Source organism: Marmota marmota, unplaced genomic scaffold, assembly GCF_001458135.2.
Source record: "Marmota marmota marmota unplaced genomic scaffold, marMar, whole genome shotgun sequence".
Classification (NCBI taxonomy): Eukaryota; Metazoa; Chordata; class Mammalia; order Rodentia; family Sciuridae; genus Marmota; species Marmota marmota.
In genome coordinates this window covers 5,909,974-5,928,212 of record NW_025999895.1, presented here as the reverse complement: position 1 = coordinate 5,928,212, position 18,239 = coordinate 5,909,974, and the positions used below count along the sequence as shown (strand labels likewise).

The window sequence follows — 18,239 nt, the reverse complement described above, 5'->3', positions numbered from 1 at the left end:
CACGCACGGGCCGCGCGCGCTGCGCTGCCATCGCCTCCAGGCTGCGGGGGTCTTGGGGTCTCGAGGGTCTCGGACCCAAGGGGCTGAGCCGGCCGGAAGCGCGGAGCGCTGGGCGCCGAGTGCCGCTGCTTCCGGGCCGCGAGCCGTGGGCGGAGCCCAGTCAGACTAGCCCGGCTAATTTGCATAGGCCGCAGGTGGGGACGCTGGGCGACACCCGGCACAGGTCCTCAAACCTGTCTTCCTGTCGACCTGCGGTGGCAGGAACCCCTTCTGGAATACCAGGGCAGGACGGCTGAAGGCGATCTCTTTTATGATCCTCAGCTTTTTCGTGACCCACCCTTCGTCCTCCCAAAAAAGGCACGATCTAAAATACTGGAAGTTATCTTCTTTTTTTCTCCCCCGTCCTTTTTTCTCTGTACTGGAGGTTGAACCGGTGTCGTTTTACCACTGAGCTATATCCCCAAGCCCTTTTCATTTCTTGAGACACAGCCTGGCTAAATTGCCCAGGCTGGCCTCAGATTTGTAATCCTCCTGCCTCAGCCTCCCGAGTCGCTGGGTTTACAAGAGTGCACCACGGTGCCCAGCCTGTGAAGCACCTTCTAACAAGGCAGCAACGCGTTTAAAATCTGTGGGCCTGGCTGCACATATTAAATTCGAAGTCTGAGGCCACCGACAGTTCTGCCCTAACTGCTTGACGAGGCTGGATGCAGAGACCCCAGACCAGAGCCCCTGATGCTTGAAGACCTGGATCATGGGGGCTGCGCGTTAATGTGAAGTGAATGAAACTGTTGAAGGTAATGGGGTCTGTGAGACGATTATTTTTGTAGCACTGGGCACTGAACCGGGGCTAGGCAAGCATCTTACAGGCCCAGCCTTACCAGAATAGGTTTGAAACATGGGAGAATATAGTTCAAACCTCCTGTTCACTTGGGGAGGCGATTTCCTTCAAGCACTGCTAATCAGGGCTGTTCTTTCTCTGGAAATGGCACATACAGCAGAAGCCTCTATCATCCTTCCATCGTGATGTTCTCCATCTGAGGACCCTGCCACTCCCACACCAATGGGTCAAAAGCATCACATAGGGGGAACCTGATCTAAGGTGAGTCAGTTTCAAACTGTGCAAGAGGCAGGAAGCATTAAGCCAGATGTACTCAGTGCCCAACTGTGTCTTTGGCCTCCTTCACCAAGGTACTTTAGTCACACAAACAGGCCAAGAGGTCTGCCAATGAAGTTGCTCCTTGGGTAACTTAGTAGTCATCTTGTCATGGTTTAAAGATCAAAAAACTTCACTTTCCAGAGTAGCAATTGAACACCCATAACACATTCCAGTGCTAAATCTGTTCTATAGTCCCAAAGTGACTGGCTCAACTGTTCCCCACCCCAGAACAGCTTTCATTTTAAGTGTTTGCTTATCTTCATAGAACAAAAAATTAAAAACAACTATCAAGTGGTGACAAAAACCATAGACCTTTCTTTTCCAGGAGCCCCACCCTTACTAATAGGAAGAGAAGGGTGCAGTTTCCCTCCTTTTCAGGTCGATGGTATAAGCCTATACTGGTATAGGCCAGTATTTATAGGGCTAGCCGGTTTCAATATACTGATGACTGATTTATCTGGTATTCCCTTATTCTTCCAAAAGATGTGCCTAGTACTTCCAAAGTCTCATTTTGCCAATGAGGAAACTGAGGCCCAGAGGAGCACGGCAGGTTAGTAGCATGGGTGACACCAAAACAGGCCTTACTGCCTGATTTGGACATTTGACATGTTGACCTGGAACCTTCTGCCTAGACCCCAAAGAGCACTTGTGGGGCCTTGGCCACCACCACTTTCTGATTATGTGGACACTTCCTTTGTTGTCCTCTTCTGTTTAACCACCACGCCCTCTTGATAAGGACCTCACAAAATGGAAACAAAGTTTTTAATCTTGTTGCTGGGGATTGCACCCCGTGGTGGCTCCACCCCTGAGCCACACCCCAGGCCTTGTTTTAATTTTGATATAAGGTCTGGCTAAATTGCCCAAGCTGGCCTTGAACCTTTAAACCGCTTCAATTAATCCAATCATTGGACAGGATTATAGTGGCAAAGAAAAAAGTAAAAGGAAGGACACTGAAACAATATGAAAGAGACACAGGACACAATGTTTCAAAATGTGGGCATTGTTTACTGTAAGCAACAGTCCAGGATCGGGAGGTACAACACACATTTTAAAGATGAGACTTTCATTTCATGGTCAAGCACCAGCATCATGCACACAGCGTCAAGTTACTTAGTAAGAACAGTGCCCCTGTGGGACCCGCTCCTGCATGGGGCCACCCGTGTGCTCGCCTCCCTGGCTTGCGTCACCACTTCATCCTGGTGGCTTGACTGTGCGTCTGAAGCCGTCCTCTTGCTCATAGGCCAGCCAGCCATGTTAGTACCTGGCTCACTTCTGAAGGTTAAAAAAAGGCAGCTTCTTTGCTTTCAGGCAGCGGGTTGTGAGGCTCAGGCCTCTTCCATATGGCACAGGAAGATGCTTTAGCTAAGGGCACTGAGAGAGTAGGGCAGCGCCACAGAGAAGCTCTGCATACAGACCATGTGTGTGGTGGGGCTGCCGGGGTGGTGCCTGTGGACTGCAGAAGGTCTGTCCAACCATGGTAAACCCAAGAACAGTGCGTCAAAAACCTCATACAAAAGAGCCTCTACCACATCAGGAACCAAATGATTTGTTCTTAAAAACACGGTACTAAGTGTCACAAAGCTTTCCCTTCAATCTACTACTAGAAAACACTCATGCCATGGCCCACAGACCCAGGAGTCAGACAGAGAAAGAGAATCCTGTTCTTCAAAAAGAAAAAGGAGGAAGAAAACGAACAAACAAAAAAGACAGCAGTACATAAAGTGCTTCTTTTTAATGAAACAAATTCAAAAGATATAGAGTCAGGCTCAAGTTGTGCAGTTCACAAGCATGAAGAAAACAAACAAACAAAATGACAGAGTTCAGGACAGTCAGTTAACCCAAGACCAGGCTGGACTTGCCACCAGGAGGGTTTCTTCTGGATGGTGCAGGGGCCGCGGCCACGGGGCTGGGCACAGGCGCCGCGGGCACAGGCTTCTCTTCACTCTGCCCCAGGCTGCCTTGCAGGTCTGTGTCCATGTTTTCTGGGAAAACGGAACAGAGATGAACCTAATAGTTATTTCTGGATAAGACAAAGAGTCTCAAATTTATTATTTTCGTGGTTTAAAACATACTGAAAAGTAGTAGAAAAACTCAGCCAGACATGGTGACACGTCTGTAATCCAAGCAACTGAGACAGGAGAATTGCAAGTTCAAAGCCAACCTCAGCAACTTAGTGAGATCCTGCTCAAAATAAAAAGTAAAAGGGCTGGGAGGTGGCTCAGTGGTATTGCACCCTGGGTAAATCCTTAGTGCCACCAAAACAAACAAACAAACAAACCACCCATCAACCATGATCCTACTGTCCAGAATTGATCAGTCTTATGTTTTGTCACATCAGTTCAGTGTTTTGCTTAGGTACTTCAGACTGAACCCAAACCCCACCCCTTTTTACTTTTTGAGACAGCAAGATTTGCCCAGGCTGGCCTTGAACTTGAGATCCTCCTGCTTCAGACTTCCAAGTCACTGAGATTACAGGCACGCACCACTGTGTCCAGTTGGTGATTCCTATTCAAATGAACTGGGCACTTCCTACTTTTAACACCATAAGCATGAGTAGTAATATCTACTACAGCACATATTGCTCAAGTCACTGACTGATTTGTGGATTCCCAACAAGTAGACTTTTTTTTGTGTGGTTCTACAGATTTAACCCAGGGGTGCTCTACCACTGAGCCACATACCCAGTCCTTTTATTTTTTATTTTGAGACAGAGCCTCTCTAAGTTATTGAGGCTGGCCTCAAATATGTCATCCTCCTACTCTGGCCTCTCCAGACACGGAGATTACAAGTGTGCCCCATTGTACCCAGCTAACAAGTATATATTCTCAGTTGTCTTATTAGCAAATAGATTGCAAACACAGAAAATTAATTTCTTCATATGAATTCAAGAGTGACTGCAAAAACAAAAAACAACAATCACAATTTTAAAAATCCCTTATTTTTATTAATAAATAAGTAAACTTAATGTTTACTAAAAGTATTAACTTTTTTAAATTTATTTTTTTAGTTGTAATTGGACACAATACCTTTATTTTATTTATCTATTTTTATGTGGTGCGGAGACTCGAACGCAGGGCTTCCCACTCAGTAGTAGGCGAGCGCTGTACCGCTGAGCCACAACCCCAGCCCATACTAAGAATATTAATATTTTAAAGCATATTAAACATTAAATTTTGAGTGGCAGGCTTATTTCAGCATTAAATCATCAAACTAAAATTAGTTGCATCTTCTACAACCATAGATAATTGTACGCATTCCACAGAAGTCCTTTTTCAATAATTTGCCAAAAAGACCAAACAATAAAAAAAAAAAAAAAAAGATTGCTGTGTTATTATGACCAAGGCATTAGGAAGGTCCTTCTTCACTAACCAGCAGTACGTGGAACTACAGCAAAGTGTCGTCCTCCCTTTTCTGCCTGGCAAGTGGACCAGTGTCTTCTTATGTTGCAATTATAATGAAATTCAAAGTGAGTGCGTCTGCTCCACAGAACTCCTGCACCCTGGGCATGTTCAGTGTCTGTGCTGTCCACTGCAGCCATACATGGCTCCACTCAATCCACGGCCACTGGGTCAGGAGTTTTAATTTGTCTGAGTCAAAGTTTAAATATACACAGCCATGTGTAGGTTGTGGTAATAGAACAAGCAGCACAGTGTTAGCAGAATACACAGGGCTGGGTGTAACCCTAGCACCTCGGAGGGTCAGGCAGGAAGATCGCAAGTTCAGGGACACCCTTAGTAACTTAGCCTTAGCAACTTGTCAAGACCCTATGTCAGAAAGCCGGGTGCAGTGGCTTACGCCTATAATCCCAGCAGCTCGGAGACTAAGGCAGAAGGATTGTGAGTTCAAAGACAGCCTCAGCATTGGTGAAGTGCTAAACAACTCGGTGAGACCCTGTCCCCAAATAAAATACAAAACAGGGTTGGGGATGTGGCTCAAGTGGGTCAGTGCCCCTGAGTTCAATCCACAGTACAGAGAAAAAAAAAAAAAAGACCCCATGTCAAAAATAAACCATAAAAAGACTGGGGGTGCCAGGCACAGTGGCTCACGTCTGTAATCCCAGCAGTTTAGGAGGCTGAGCAGGAGGATTGTGAGTTCAAAGCCAGCCTCAACAATGGTGAGGTTCTAAGCAACTCAGTGAGACCCTGTCTCTAAATAAAATACAAAATAGAGCTGGGGATGTGACTCAGTGGGCCAGTGCCCCCGAGTTCAATCCTCGGTACCCCCCACCCCAAAAAAATAGATTTTTAAATGGACTGGGGGCTCAGTGGTAAAGTGCCCTCAGGTTAAATCCCTGGTATCCCTCTAAGAAAAAGAAAAATTAAAAACAGCAACAGACCATTAATTCAGCCTAAAACACTAACACAATGTTTCAATTAAAGTTTTTTCATTTCCGCTAGGTGGCCTTGGCCTCATTCTACATATACAAGATCTAACTGAACCCTCCATTGTCTGACTGGATCAAGGAGTCAATGAATATTCTGAAGGACAAAAAAATCCCACAGCTCTCCCACTGGAGTTAATTTTCATAAAAGGCTCATCCCACGAATCTCCTAATTGTCTTACATCATTAAAGGAAGTGTTTTATTTTTCACATAGATAATAATATGCTAAAAATGAAAAGGAAAATAGAAGCTCTGGTGCAGACCAAAGAAAGCAGCCCAGGTCTTAAGGGCAGGGCTTGTTTGTCAGGTTAGAAACACTGTGGCCAGAAGAGGGCAGCTTGTTTGTTACCAGTCTGTAATGAGATAAATAGAGTTACTGTAACTAAACATTTAGAAACTTTTATAGCAATCTGACAGGTACTGCCTGTCCCTATTGAGTCTAATAATTATGATGTCAAAGGCTCTGAAGGAAATACTTCTCCAATTTTATACATTTTAGTACTAATTGATGGATTGTGGTACTAGGGATCAAACCCCAGGGCCTCACTCATCAAAATATATTTTATGAGCTCCTAACTTGTCTTTGTTTGGCACACCGATAATGTAACAGCACCGCACACTGACACACGCCTGTAATCCCACCTACTCAAGAGGCTGAAGCAAGAGGATTACAAGATAGGCCAGGGGCTGGGGTTGTGGCTCAGCAGTAGAGCACTTGCCTAGCATGCGTGAGGTACTGGGTTCAATTTCCAGCACTGCATATAAAATAAAATAAATAAAAATAAAGGTCCATCAACAACTAAAAAATAAAAATGGTAGAGTGCTTGCCTCACATGTACAAGGCCCTTGGTTCAATCCCCAGCACACCCCCCCAAAATAAAAAAACAGTCTCAAATAACTAAAAAAGGGTGGGGATGGGGCTCAGTGGTAGGGTGTTTGCCCAGCATGTGCAAGGCCTTGGGTCAATCTCCACAACTACAAAAAACTGAACAAAGACACCTATGTCTGAATAGAAAAAATGATTCATTGTAACGATCAAAGAATCAGAACAAGAAGAAAACTAGCAGACTATCTAACTTGAAACACTGCAACAGAATTGGGGTCAACCTTTAATATACCAGATACATCTTGAATTATTATACCCTTGTCACTTTTTTTTTTTTTTTTGGTACTAGAGATTGAACCCATGAATGCTCTACCACTGAGCTACTTTCCCAGCCCTTTTCCATTTTTATTTTGAGGCAGGGTCTCACTAAAATTCTGAAACTGGCCTCAAACTTGCCATTCTGCCTCAAGCCTCCCAAATTGGTGGGATTATAGACACGCGCCCCAGTGCCTGGCTGCCCCTTGTCAATTCATGACAAAGGAACTAAAAGTTGTAGCAGTCAGGAATACAGAATAAGCAGGTAATAAAATTGATGGCCATTGTTTAAAAAAAGAAAAATTAAAAGGGAGAACTTGTCATAGCATACAACTCAATATGCTATTTATCTAAAGAATCAATAATGAACTGAGCTGGAGAAGGAAGCACAGGGAACAGAATTACTTGGTAGGACAAATAACTTACACCATTTGTATCTTCATGAGGATTCACTCACTTCTCCGGGCTCCCCAAATCATCCCCCGCCTTCTTTCCCAGTACTAGGGATTGAATCCAGGGCCTTGCAAATGCTAGGCAAGTGTTCTAGCCCTGAACTACATCCTTAGCCCTTTTATAAGATTTTTATTTTGAGAAAGGGTCATACTAAGTTGCTGAGGCTGGCATACACTTTCAATCCCTCCTGTCTCACCCTCATGAGTCACTGGGATTACAGGTGCATACCACCACCACCATACCTCACACTTTTTTTTTTTTTTTTTTTTTTTTTTAAGACAGAGTCTCACTAAGTTGCTGAGGCTGGCTTTGAACTTGAGATCCTCCTCTCTCAGCCTCCAAGTCACTGGGATTAGAGTTGGGTACCATAACACAAGGGCCATATCTTCAGTTATATCCACTGGCCCTAGTCAGTAAACAAATATTAGCTGATTCTGCTACATTCAGTCTTACAGTTGAAGTACTGGGAGGATGAAAAGCAAGACTGCAAAGTCTAGATTTCACCTCCAAAATAGTTTTCCAAATTACATAAACTGAACACAAACAGTAACTGACACAACTTCATCTTGGGAAAGAGTGACTGGTCTGATTGAAGGCTCAGGAGCTTCTCCTGTTATCACATCCACCAGGAAAGACTGAGAGGCAGGAGAGGAACTTGGTTCCATCACAACCCCAGCCCCAAAACAACTATTCACTGTAGGGTTGTTTACTTTTCTTTTTTTTTTTTTTTTTTTTTTTGTGTGTGTGTGCTGGGGATTGAAACCAGGGCCTTGTGCATGTGAGGCAAGCTCTCTACCAACCGAGCTATATCCCCAGTCCACATGCTACATCACAAAACATAACAGTAGGAAAAGGCTCTTCAGGGCCTGTGACTGTGTGTGTCACCAGCAACTTGACTGACTGTTGCAGTGACACCTGTAAGCCTTAGAGTACTCATCAGCACTGTTCTGGCCCTTGTAATAAGAGGTGCCAATAAATACTTCAAAGATTTAAAGTAATTAAGCAAATGATTACAGCTCATTTCCACCTATAATTGGTAATGTGGATGACTAGCTGGAAATTTACATCTGCCCCCCAAATCACCACTTACAAAATCACTTGAGGGTAACTAATGTCTTACAAATAAGTACCTCAATATAAAATCAAATGAACTTCGCAAATGGAATGCCATGAGCTGAACTGGAAATTCTAGTCTTTTATTAATTAAAACGTCCTAGCAGCTGGGCGTGGTGGAACACCCCTGTGATCCCAGAGACCTGGAAGGCTGAGGCAGGAGGATGGAAAATTCAAAGCCAGCCTCTACAACTTAGCAGGAACCTCTCTCAAAAAAAGTAAAAAAATTTAAAGAGGGGGATGGAGCTGGTAAGGGTTAGCTCAGCGGTATGCCCTTGGGTTCTCCAGGTCTTTTTCTGTCTAGGTTTCCAGCATTCTTCACTGCTAGCAGATTTAAAATGTGGCCATGTTTACTAACTTTCTAATTTTTTTGTTCTTCTCCCTCCGCCCAGAGTATGATGATGGCACTTTCTTGGGGCACACCCAGTTCTCTTTCACCAAGACATGATTTGAATTACAATTCAGATCTGTCCAAAAAGCATTATAGAACCAAAAAACAATTTAGTCTTTGAAGTACTCACCATGAATGTCACCTTCACCCTGCAAAAGAAAAAGATTTAAAAATTTACAATTTTGCATCACAAAAATCTAACTGTCTAACTCAGAGTAGCTAACATCTATTTGAAATCAAATGTCAAATCCTATTCTGATGCAATCAAGCACAGAGTCAGGCGGAGACCTTTATTTAACTGAGAACAATGCCATACAGCAATCCTGCACAATAAATTTCACAACTAAACACCAAAAACAACAAACAAAAAGCACAACATTTGCTCTGATGACCTGACACCAACTAACATTTCAAATGTATAGGCACATTCATGGTGGCATGGCCACAGACTGACACCAACTAACACTTCAGAGGATCTTCCATCAGAATGGGAATGGGCAAACCCACCCTTCTGTTTGTCTTTTTCTCCTTATCTGGCTTTGAAGGACCCTCTAAGCCCCAGAGTCCTCAGACAGCACTCCCTACACTCCAGTGCTTCAATATGCTTGAGGCCACTAGCCAGGAGGACTTCCTACTGGGGCTCGGTGGCAGTACTCATCTGCAGACACCTGATGGTGACTCCAGGGGTCCAGTCTGTAGTTCACCTCAAGGTGACACTGGAAAACAGCTGCAACCATCCTTCAACTCAGATGTGCTCCTCTTAAAGAGACAGAGGGAGCGAGACCCACAGGCTCCCAAAGCCAATGGTGGTGAAGGGCCTACAGCCGACTCTACTGGTCAGAGCCACCTGGCACGCTGAGTCACTTTTCTGACCTACTTTCTACTTAGGGGTCTTCCATCAGCAAGATGACCCAGTCCCTTTTTTAGTTATTGTGACCAACCGTTGCGGCAGCAGTACTGAAACTCTTAGTAAACAAAGGGGCAATTTAACTTCTCACCCTCTCTGCCCTGGGCCTGGCTTTCCTAGTGGGTAGTGGGTCACACTGACCTTCAGATCTAAGAAGTCTCCAGAGCTTGCTTCAGTTGAGTTCCTCCTCTGTGGTCCAGATGACTCCAGATCTTCCCTGCCACCACTAGACTTGGCACCTAGAAACCAAAATACAATACTTGAGGAATACAACAGAAATGCCAAAATAAAACACCTCCGTACACATCCTAACCTAGACTCTCAGTCTGACTGCAGTTCTCATTCCGATCCACCACATACATTCATAGTTCCCAGCTCGCTCTTCTCAAGTTAAACTTCAGCAGCTGCTCATTACCATTAAACTAGTACTAGCCAGCTGGGCTCATCTCTGCTGGCCCAGCCCTCCAGTGACCACACACGAAAGTAGTACCTGCCGACTTGGCCCAAGAAGGGGGATTTTCTTCAGGTGTCCCAAAGATGCTAGAGGCCATTTTATTCTTCCTCACAGGCTGTTCTGTTGGTTCATCAAAGCCTAATGAGAAATTGGATCCACCACCTGGAGGCCGCAAAACCCTGGAAATTATGGCAAAACATTAGTTTCAAATCATATCAAAGCATTTCTTGGCATAAATATTTTCTTGTATCTTTTGTTTCTTTTTCCACACCCATTCTTCCTCCCTTACTGCTGCCCCAAAGAGAGCTGTTCATGGAAAAAGGAAACAACTCATCCTGGTACGAATTCAGTGCTGAATGTTAAGATACCAAGTACTCCCCAGTGTGGGAGCACATGCCTGTCATCCCAGCTACTTGGAGGCTGAGGCAGGAGGATTGCAAATTCAAGGCCAGCCTCAGCAACTTAGCAAAACTCTGTTTCAAAATAAAAAATAAACCAGACACAGTGGCACACACCTATAATGCCAGAGGCTTGGGAGGCTGAGACAAGAGGATAGCAAGTTCAAAGCCAGCCTCAGCAAAAGCAAGGTGCTAAGCAATTCAGTGAGACCCTGTCTCTAACTCAAATACAAAATAGAGCTGGGGGTGTGGCTTAGTGGTCAAGTGCCCCTCCGTTCAATCCCTAGTGCCCCCCAAAAAAATAAAAAATAAAAATAAGGACTGGGGATGTGACTCAGTGGTTAAGCACCCCTGGGTTCAATTCCCCATACCAAAAAAAAAAAAAAAGATTCCAAGATAAAGTACTAGTTTATCACATTTCACAATTAGAGTCACTGCCTGGTTGGTTTCCCTTTTTCAGAAATGGTAAGAGACCAAATAGCCCTTGCTCTACTGGGCTTAACTGACTATACCTGCAAACAAGTTTAGAAGAACATTTTATCGTTTATTCATTTGAAAGTCATTTCCATTTTATTTTCAACTAAATGGAAAAAAAAAAGGAAGAATATACACACAGAAGTTACCTGGACCAGTTTAGAAGCCAAAGGAGAGTTCAACAGTATCAACTACCTCCATAGCACCCATGAGCCTGCTTATGTATTTGTACTCCACTATGCTCAATAATAAACACGGATGATTAGCCACAAGGGCCAAGTTGATATGAGAAATTAAATGTGCAATTCCACAGCATGTTCTGTACCCATGTTCTTCAGGATGGCACCCACGGCTTTCTGTTTCACTTGGAAATACAGACTGTACACATTTCCAGATCTTCTTGCCATGGGTTGATCAATTTGTCTCCTCCCTGCAAAAACTCAACTCAACTCCCCTTGCCACCTCTCAAAACAGAAAATTGATGCCTGTAATCCCAGCAGCTCAAGAGGCTAAGGCAGGAGGATCCTAAGTTAAAAGCCAGGCTGCTAGTGAAGCCCTAACCAACTTAGCAAGACTCTGTCTCAAAAGACAAAAAAAAAAGGGAGGTGGGGGTTGGGGTTCAGTGGTTGAGCACTCCTGGATTCAATCCCTGGCACAAAAAAAAAAAGACAACTGAGATGGTTTCATGAGACAACTTTCTAACTACTGATTCATTTCCTTTACTGGGGATAGGAGCAGTATGGTTTTCTTTTTCTTTTTTTTTTTTTTTTTTTTTAATATTTAATTGTAGTTGGATACAATACCTTTATTTCACTTATTTTTATGTGGTGCTGAGGATCGAACCCAGGGTCTCGCAAGTGCGAGGCAAGCGCTCTACCACAACCCCAGCCCAGTATAATGGTTTAAACACTGTCTCTTGCCAGGTGCGGTGGCATACGCCAGTAATCACACTAGCTTGGGAGGCCGAGACGGGAGGATCAAAGCCAGCCTCAGCAATAGCAAAGCGCTAAGCAACTCGGTGAGACCGGCTCTAAATACAAAATAGGACTGGGGATGTGGCTCAGTGGTCAAGTGCCCCTGAGTTCAATCCCTAGTATCAAAAAAAGAAAGAAAGAAAGAAAAAGAAAAAAAGAAAGAAAGAAACACTCTCTTGCTGGCTGTGGTGGCATATACCTTGTAATCCCAGCAACCCAGGAGGCTGAGGCAGAAGGATCTCAAGTTCAAGGTCAGCCTTGGCAGCTTAGCAAAATAAAATAAATAAAATAACAAGGGCTGGGGATGTAGCTCAGTGGTAGAGCACCACGGATGCAATCCCCAGTACCACAAACAAATCTAAATAGCTCCCAAACATTAAAAATCCAATCTTGAAGCTGGGCACAGTGGTCCATCCCTCCAGTCCCAACTACTGGGGAAGCTGAAGCCAGAAGATCCCTTGGGCCCAGTAGTTTGGGGCCAGGAAAAGAAATAAGAAAATTTCTGACCTACCCTTGTGCCACAGTAGGTCATAAGACCTTCCTCATTCCAGCAGGGTCCTGCCCAGAAACCAGAATGCTGAAGCAGACAGGGCTGCTGAGTTTCCCGTCTACTACCAGTAGATTACACCCTTTTTGACCAATCCCACTGCAACACAGTTATTCATGCTTCAATCAAGCCCATGCAATGAAGTCTCCATGAAAACCCAGGACAGAGTTCAGAGAGCTTCCAAAGCTAAAACATGGAGGCTCCTGGATGGTGGCACAATCATTGAGGGCATGAAGTTAGGCATCCCTTTGCCACACCTTGCCCTACGCATTTCTTCCTGTCTGTCCCTTGTAGTATCCTTCACAAAAAAAAAAAAAAACAGGAAGTAGAAGCAAATATATCCCTGAGCTTCATGAGCTGCACTAACAAATTAAATGTGAGGAGGGGTTTATGGGAAATTCGACTTACAGTCAGTCAGAAACATAGATAAAAATAACCTGGAATTTAAAGAGGGGTTGAGGCCAACTTGGGGGCTGAGCACTTGATGTGTGTGGGATCTGATGCTGAAGACAGCATCAAAACTGAGCTGGATTAGGGGATACCCAGCTGCAGAACTGCTTGTTTGCCTGTCAGTGGGGAAAGCACCACACCTTCTGAGGTCACTGAAGTCTTCTGTGCTGACTGCTGTGGTTTGAGTTCTATTCAGACTAGCACACAAATGCAATTTAAAACTAAGGATCCTGGGGCTGGGGATGTGGCTCAAGCGGTAGCGCGCTTGCCTGGCATGCGTGCGGCCTGGGTTCGATCCTCAGTACCACATACAAACCAAGATGTTGTGTCTGCCGAAAACTAGAAAATAAGTAAATAAATATTAAAATTCAAAAAAAAATAAAATAAAATAAAAATAAAAATAAGGATCCGGGCTGGGGTTATGGCTCAGCGGTAGAGTGCTTGCCTAGCACGTGCAAGGCCCTGGGTTCAATCCTCAGCACCACATAAAAATAAATAAATAAAATAAAGGTATTCTGTACATCTACAACTAAAAAATAAATAAATCTAAGGATCCGCAGCCCACACTGAAAGCCAGCCACTTGGAAAGCTGAGGCAGGAGGCTGTCACTCAGTACTTGCCTACCACGTGGGAGACCCTGGTTCAATCCTATAAAGGTCAGGCAGAAAAAAGAAAAAGGATATATCATTTGATTAGATTGGGAAAATGGGATGTAAAAAGCCAACATTCAGCATTATGGTATGACAGTATAAAATTTGTACAAACTTTCTAAAGGGAACTTTGAAAGTTATCCTATGTCTTGGTTTTCTCCTCTGTAAAATGAGGATAGTAATATCTACCTCATAAGACTATTATTATAAGGGTATCATTTCATCTGCAACATGGCAATCATGCACATTAGTTATTATAACCATATAAATTTCACCACAACTAAGTTACCTGGAGTGCCTACTCACTAATGCAATTTCAGGTGATTCTTGAAGTCTTTTTTACACTTGATGTTTTTCTGAGTTTTTACTAATCTAAAATTCTTTTAAAAACTGTTTCTGAGTTCCAGAAATTCCTACCAGTGTTTCTCTTGACAATACTACTTTTTCCCACTGTCCATTCTAAACGATCATTCATTCACCAGTGGGCACCTGTGTCCATTCCGGATCCCTAGACAGAAATCCTGACTTCTCAGCTCCCTTGCATTTAGGCTGGTACCCCAGCCTCAGCACCCTAACACTGCCACCTTACTGAACCCACACACTGTCCATTCCCGCACCAAGGGGAGACCCCTGCCCTGCCTCTTTGTGTGTCAGACTCCACAATCCAGCAGATGCAATCAAGATGGATCCAACCTCCTCCCTCCCAACCAAGTCCTGCTACTTTCTTCACTCTTTGGCAGTTTAGCTCCAGGCAAGGGCCTTTGCTAGCCTATTTCCTCCAGCCTGGACTAGGCTCCACCTTTCCCTCAGTTCCTACTCAAATTCCAGTCCATCTCTGAAACTGCAACCTCCTTGAGTTTGGAAAGGCAGCCAGAACAGCAGGGAGGACAGGGAGATTAGTGCTCCACTTCCCAGGAGCTGCCAATTCTTTTTGTAAAGGGCCAGCCTTAAATACTACTGGCTTTGTGATCAGGTCTTCCCTGAACTATTCATTGCCATGTTGCATGAAGGCAGCCACAGATGATATGAAGACAAGTGTGGCTTAAAACTCATAAAAACTTATTTATGTACACTGAAACTTTTCTTTTGTAGTCCTGGGAATTGAACTCAGGGCCCTGAACATGCAGCACCCTACCACTGAACCACATCCCTAGCCCTCTTTTATCTTGAGATAGGGTCTTTCTAAATTGCCCAGGATGAAAAAAAAATAAAAAATAAAAAAAATAAATAAATTGCCCAGGATGGCCTCGAATTTGCCATCCTCCTGCTCAGCCTCCCAAATAGCTAGGATCACAGGTGCGTGCCACTATATTCATAAATCATGAATCTTGTTTTTCTCAAGTACTGAACAATGTTAACTTCATTCACAGTTCAGAGGCCTTACAGAAAGAGAGCCTGGGTCAGGCCTGCAGGAAGTCTGCTATAGGCATTTCAACATCCTCCTTCCAGGGGAGCAAGGCCTTGAGAAGCTCTAACTGTCCAGCATTAGTTAGTGGGAGTGCAAACCCCAGCCTCAGCTCAGGGCAGGCACTGAAAAGTGAGTGCTCCAATCACTTCTGTGGGGAAATCACAAAATGCCATTTTTCTCTTTAAACTACAAACCTATAGAATTATGCTTTGATAGGGGTTTTCTTGTTTTCTAAATATGCAGTCTTTCTAGCTTCCTTCCTTAAACATAAACACAATACTGAATTCACACCAATTTCATTATCTACCCACCTCAAGGTCCCACTATAGTCCTTAACCACACATAACATTTAAAACTCCATTTTTAAAAAGTCTCAGATATTGGCTGGGGTTGTAGCTCAGTGGTAGAGCACTTGCCTCAAACGCATGAAGCCCTGGGTTCAATCCTTAGCACCACATAAAAGTGAAAAAACAAATAAAGATATTGTGACCATCCATCTACAACCAAAAAAAAATTTTTTTAAAGTCTTAGATATTGGGCTGGGGTTGTGCTTCAGTGGTAGAGCGCTCGCCTAGCATGTGAGAGGCCCTGGGTTAGATCCTCAACACCACATAAAAATAAATAAATAAAGGCATTGGATCCACCTGCAACTAAAAAAATAAACATAAAAAAAGTCTCAGATATTAAATATCCACTTAAATTTATTTTATAAATTAAGATATATGTGTTCAGGCATACATTTTATAAAGATGATAATTTTAAGCTTAATTCAGTTATTTAAATCACAAGTAAAGGAATGTCATCAATTCTTAAGCTTTCTCTCTGAAGGGATTAGGTTTTTATAATTTACATCTTAAAATCAACAAAGACACTTAAAATTATTAGAATAAAAATCAACTTTCTTCATTATCCCCTTCACTCCCTAGAGATTAGAATTATTTTCTTTGCTAATCATAATTAAAACCTCATGAGTTATTTTAGCCAAATGAAATTCCTCAGAATCCTCTTTTGCTTGGAAATATTTTTGGCCTTGAAAAATAAAAAATAAAAAGAAAGAGACACTAGTACCCAAACAACAGCTTAAAAGCAAGTCAAAGCTATGGCCAGTCCAACTTTGACAGGTCAGCAGCTTTCCTCCCGCAATGGCAGGTGATACCTACTCCAATGACGTCAGTGTTGTGGAGACCATTTGTAACAGCCAGACATCCCCAAACAAAGGATTTGATCATAAGGCAAAGTATTGCAATTTTATTTTTTACTATTCTTTCTGAAACACACATATAATAACTAAATAAAGATTATCTATTTAAGAGTCAACAAAAACATGTCCACATATTAGAGAGAGTAATTTTTAAAAAATTTGCTCCTTGCTTCTCTCTTCAAATCCCTGAGTTTTCAAACGTTCTTGCAGATCATTCCCTACCACATTAAATTTATAATGAGGCTACAGAACCAGGAGAATATTACTGGAGAAAAGAAGTTTTAGGAGAATTAGGTGAGATTATAGAAGGAAAGGTGTGAAGTAAATAAAATGACAATACTGCAGTACCCAGATCACAATATCAGAAAGAAAAATTATGGAAAAAATTATTTAAAACATTTATTTTACAGAACCAAAAATTATTTTTCTCATTTCAGATATACATATGAAAAACAAGCAGGATTAATTTAATCTGTGTACTAAAATTATTTTTTAATAATTTTATTTGTAGATGGACACCATACCTTTATTTTATTTATTTACATGAGGTGCTGAGGATCAAACCCAGTGCCTCACACATGCTATGCAAGTGCTCTACCACTGAGCCACAACCCCAGCCCACTAGGTACCAAAATTCTTTACAAAGCACCAAGCTGAACTCAACCCAAAGGACAAAACTCCAGATACACATTATCATTCCAACAACTGAAATCTGACCATGAAAAAGTTGACCTCATCACACACAATGAAAAACCAAGGTTCAATTTGTCCCAGTGTCCTCTGAAAAAAATTATCTCATTGGAAGGATGACAAGAGAAGAGGGAATGACCAGTATTTTCTTATGTCCAACTACTAAAATTCCCCGCCCTCCCAGTAACCTCTGATTTAGTCTTTTTTCAATTTTACCTAGTCTCTTCTACATTATAAAACTGCAAAGAGTTAGTTGAAAGGGAATGTCACTTGCACGCATTCTCCTAAGACTCCTCTGCTGAGGCATGCTTTTTGTTCTCAAGTTCTCTAACCCTTGTGAGATACTGCTATTTCATGTCTGTCTTCTTAGCCCTACAAAATGGCTCCCTTTGTGCCACTTGGCCAGGACCCCAAGGCTGGCCACACATAACTGCACGTCGTGATCAATAGAGAGCAGATGCCCAGAAAAAGTGGAATCTAAGCTTCATCCAAGGCTCGAGGAAGATCCCTGAGATGTCTATAACCCACCTCACAGAACAGAATGCAATTAGCTGAGACAATGTGGACACCTTCCATAAACCCAAACCCTTCCACCAAGTTAAGTAAGGGCTTGATAAAAGGTTCCTGTTCAAACACCATGCCCTGTGCCCCCATCTCCAAAATGCAATAGGATGAATGGCAAGAAAGGCCCCAGCTTTCCAGGTGGAGATACTAGAGAAGAGACAATGGATTCTCCGGCCCCGCCCAAGAACAGGAAACCTCCTTCTCAAAGGAACTGGGGCCAGGGATGAACTCATTTGGCAAACGTCAAAAAGGGATGTGAAGAAGGAAGGATGCAAAAACCGAGGTCCGAAGCTTTGGGCGCAGAAAACCCATCCTGGATGGCTGCTACTCTCCCTGAGCTCAGAGGTGGGCGCGGGGAAGGGGGAGGAGACGGGGTCTCTTTGTTAGCAGAGGGTAGGCACTTCGAAGAGGGGTTGGGCGGTTGAGTCCTGAACCGGAGTGAAAGGTCGCGATGACCAGCCCCGCCCGACCACAAACGCACCTGCCAGGCGGGCCCGGTGGGGAATGGGGCACCGCGAGTGCAGGAGCCTGCCGGACCCGGCAGACACAGTCGCAGGATTACATCGCTGAGCCTCAGCCCAGGGTAAGCACAGCCCCGGGCCAGTGGCTGGAGCGCGTGGCCCGGGGGTGGGACAATGGGGCCTGACCAAAGGCGTCCTGAAGGCCCCACCCCCCACCCCCGGGCACTCAGGGGACTAAGACCATCACCCTGGGGCTGGGCCAGCCTCACCGCAGAGCGCGGAAAGCGAACCCGCCCGCACTGTTGCGAATGACGGGAAAACCCGCCGTTTGCCAGAGCGAGTGGCTGGCCCCGGCCCCCCGGCCCCCGCTCGGTGGGAGGAATGAAATGGAGAGAACAGCGGGATCGGGGCGGGCCGCCGCCGCG

General features: G+C 43.9%; 2 protein-coding genes across 2 annotated transcripts in view; both read right to left on the bottom strand.

The window, feature by feature from the left end:
• Nucleotides 1–185, bottom strand: part of Nt5c (5', 3'-nucleotidase, cytosolic) — a 2,956-nt gene extending 2,771 nt beyond the window's left edge. Inside the window, exon 1 of the mRNA XM_015504285.2 lies at nucleotides 8–185. Coding sequence (XP_015359771.1) covers nucleotides 8–185 — 178 coding nt within the window. The remainder of the gene's footprint in view (nucleotides 1–7) is intronic.
• A 2,688-nt stretch (nucleotides 186–2,873) lies between these two features.
• Jpt1 (Jupiter microtubule associated homolog 1) overlaps nucleotides 2,874–18,239 on the bottom strand; it is a 16,009-nt gene continuing 643 nt past the window's right edge. The window contains exons 2-5 of the mRNA XM_015504207.2: nucleotides 10,034–10,176; nucleotides 9,685–9,782; nucleotides 8,767–8,785; nucleotides 2,874–3,138 (exon numbers count right to left, since the gene is read on the bottom strand). Coding sequence (XP_015359693.1) covers nucleotides 2,990–3,138; nucleotides 8,767–8,785; nucleotides 9,685–9,782; nucleotides 10,034–10,176 — 409 coding nt within the window. The 3' untranslated portion in view covers nucleotides 2,874–2,989. The remainder of the gene's footprint in view (nucleotides 3,139–8,766; nucleotides 8,786–9,684; nucleotides 9,783–10,033; nucleotides 10,177–18,239) is intronic.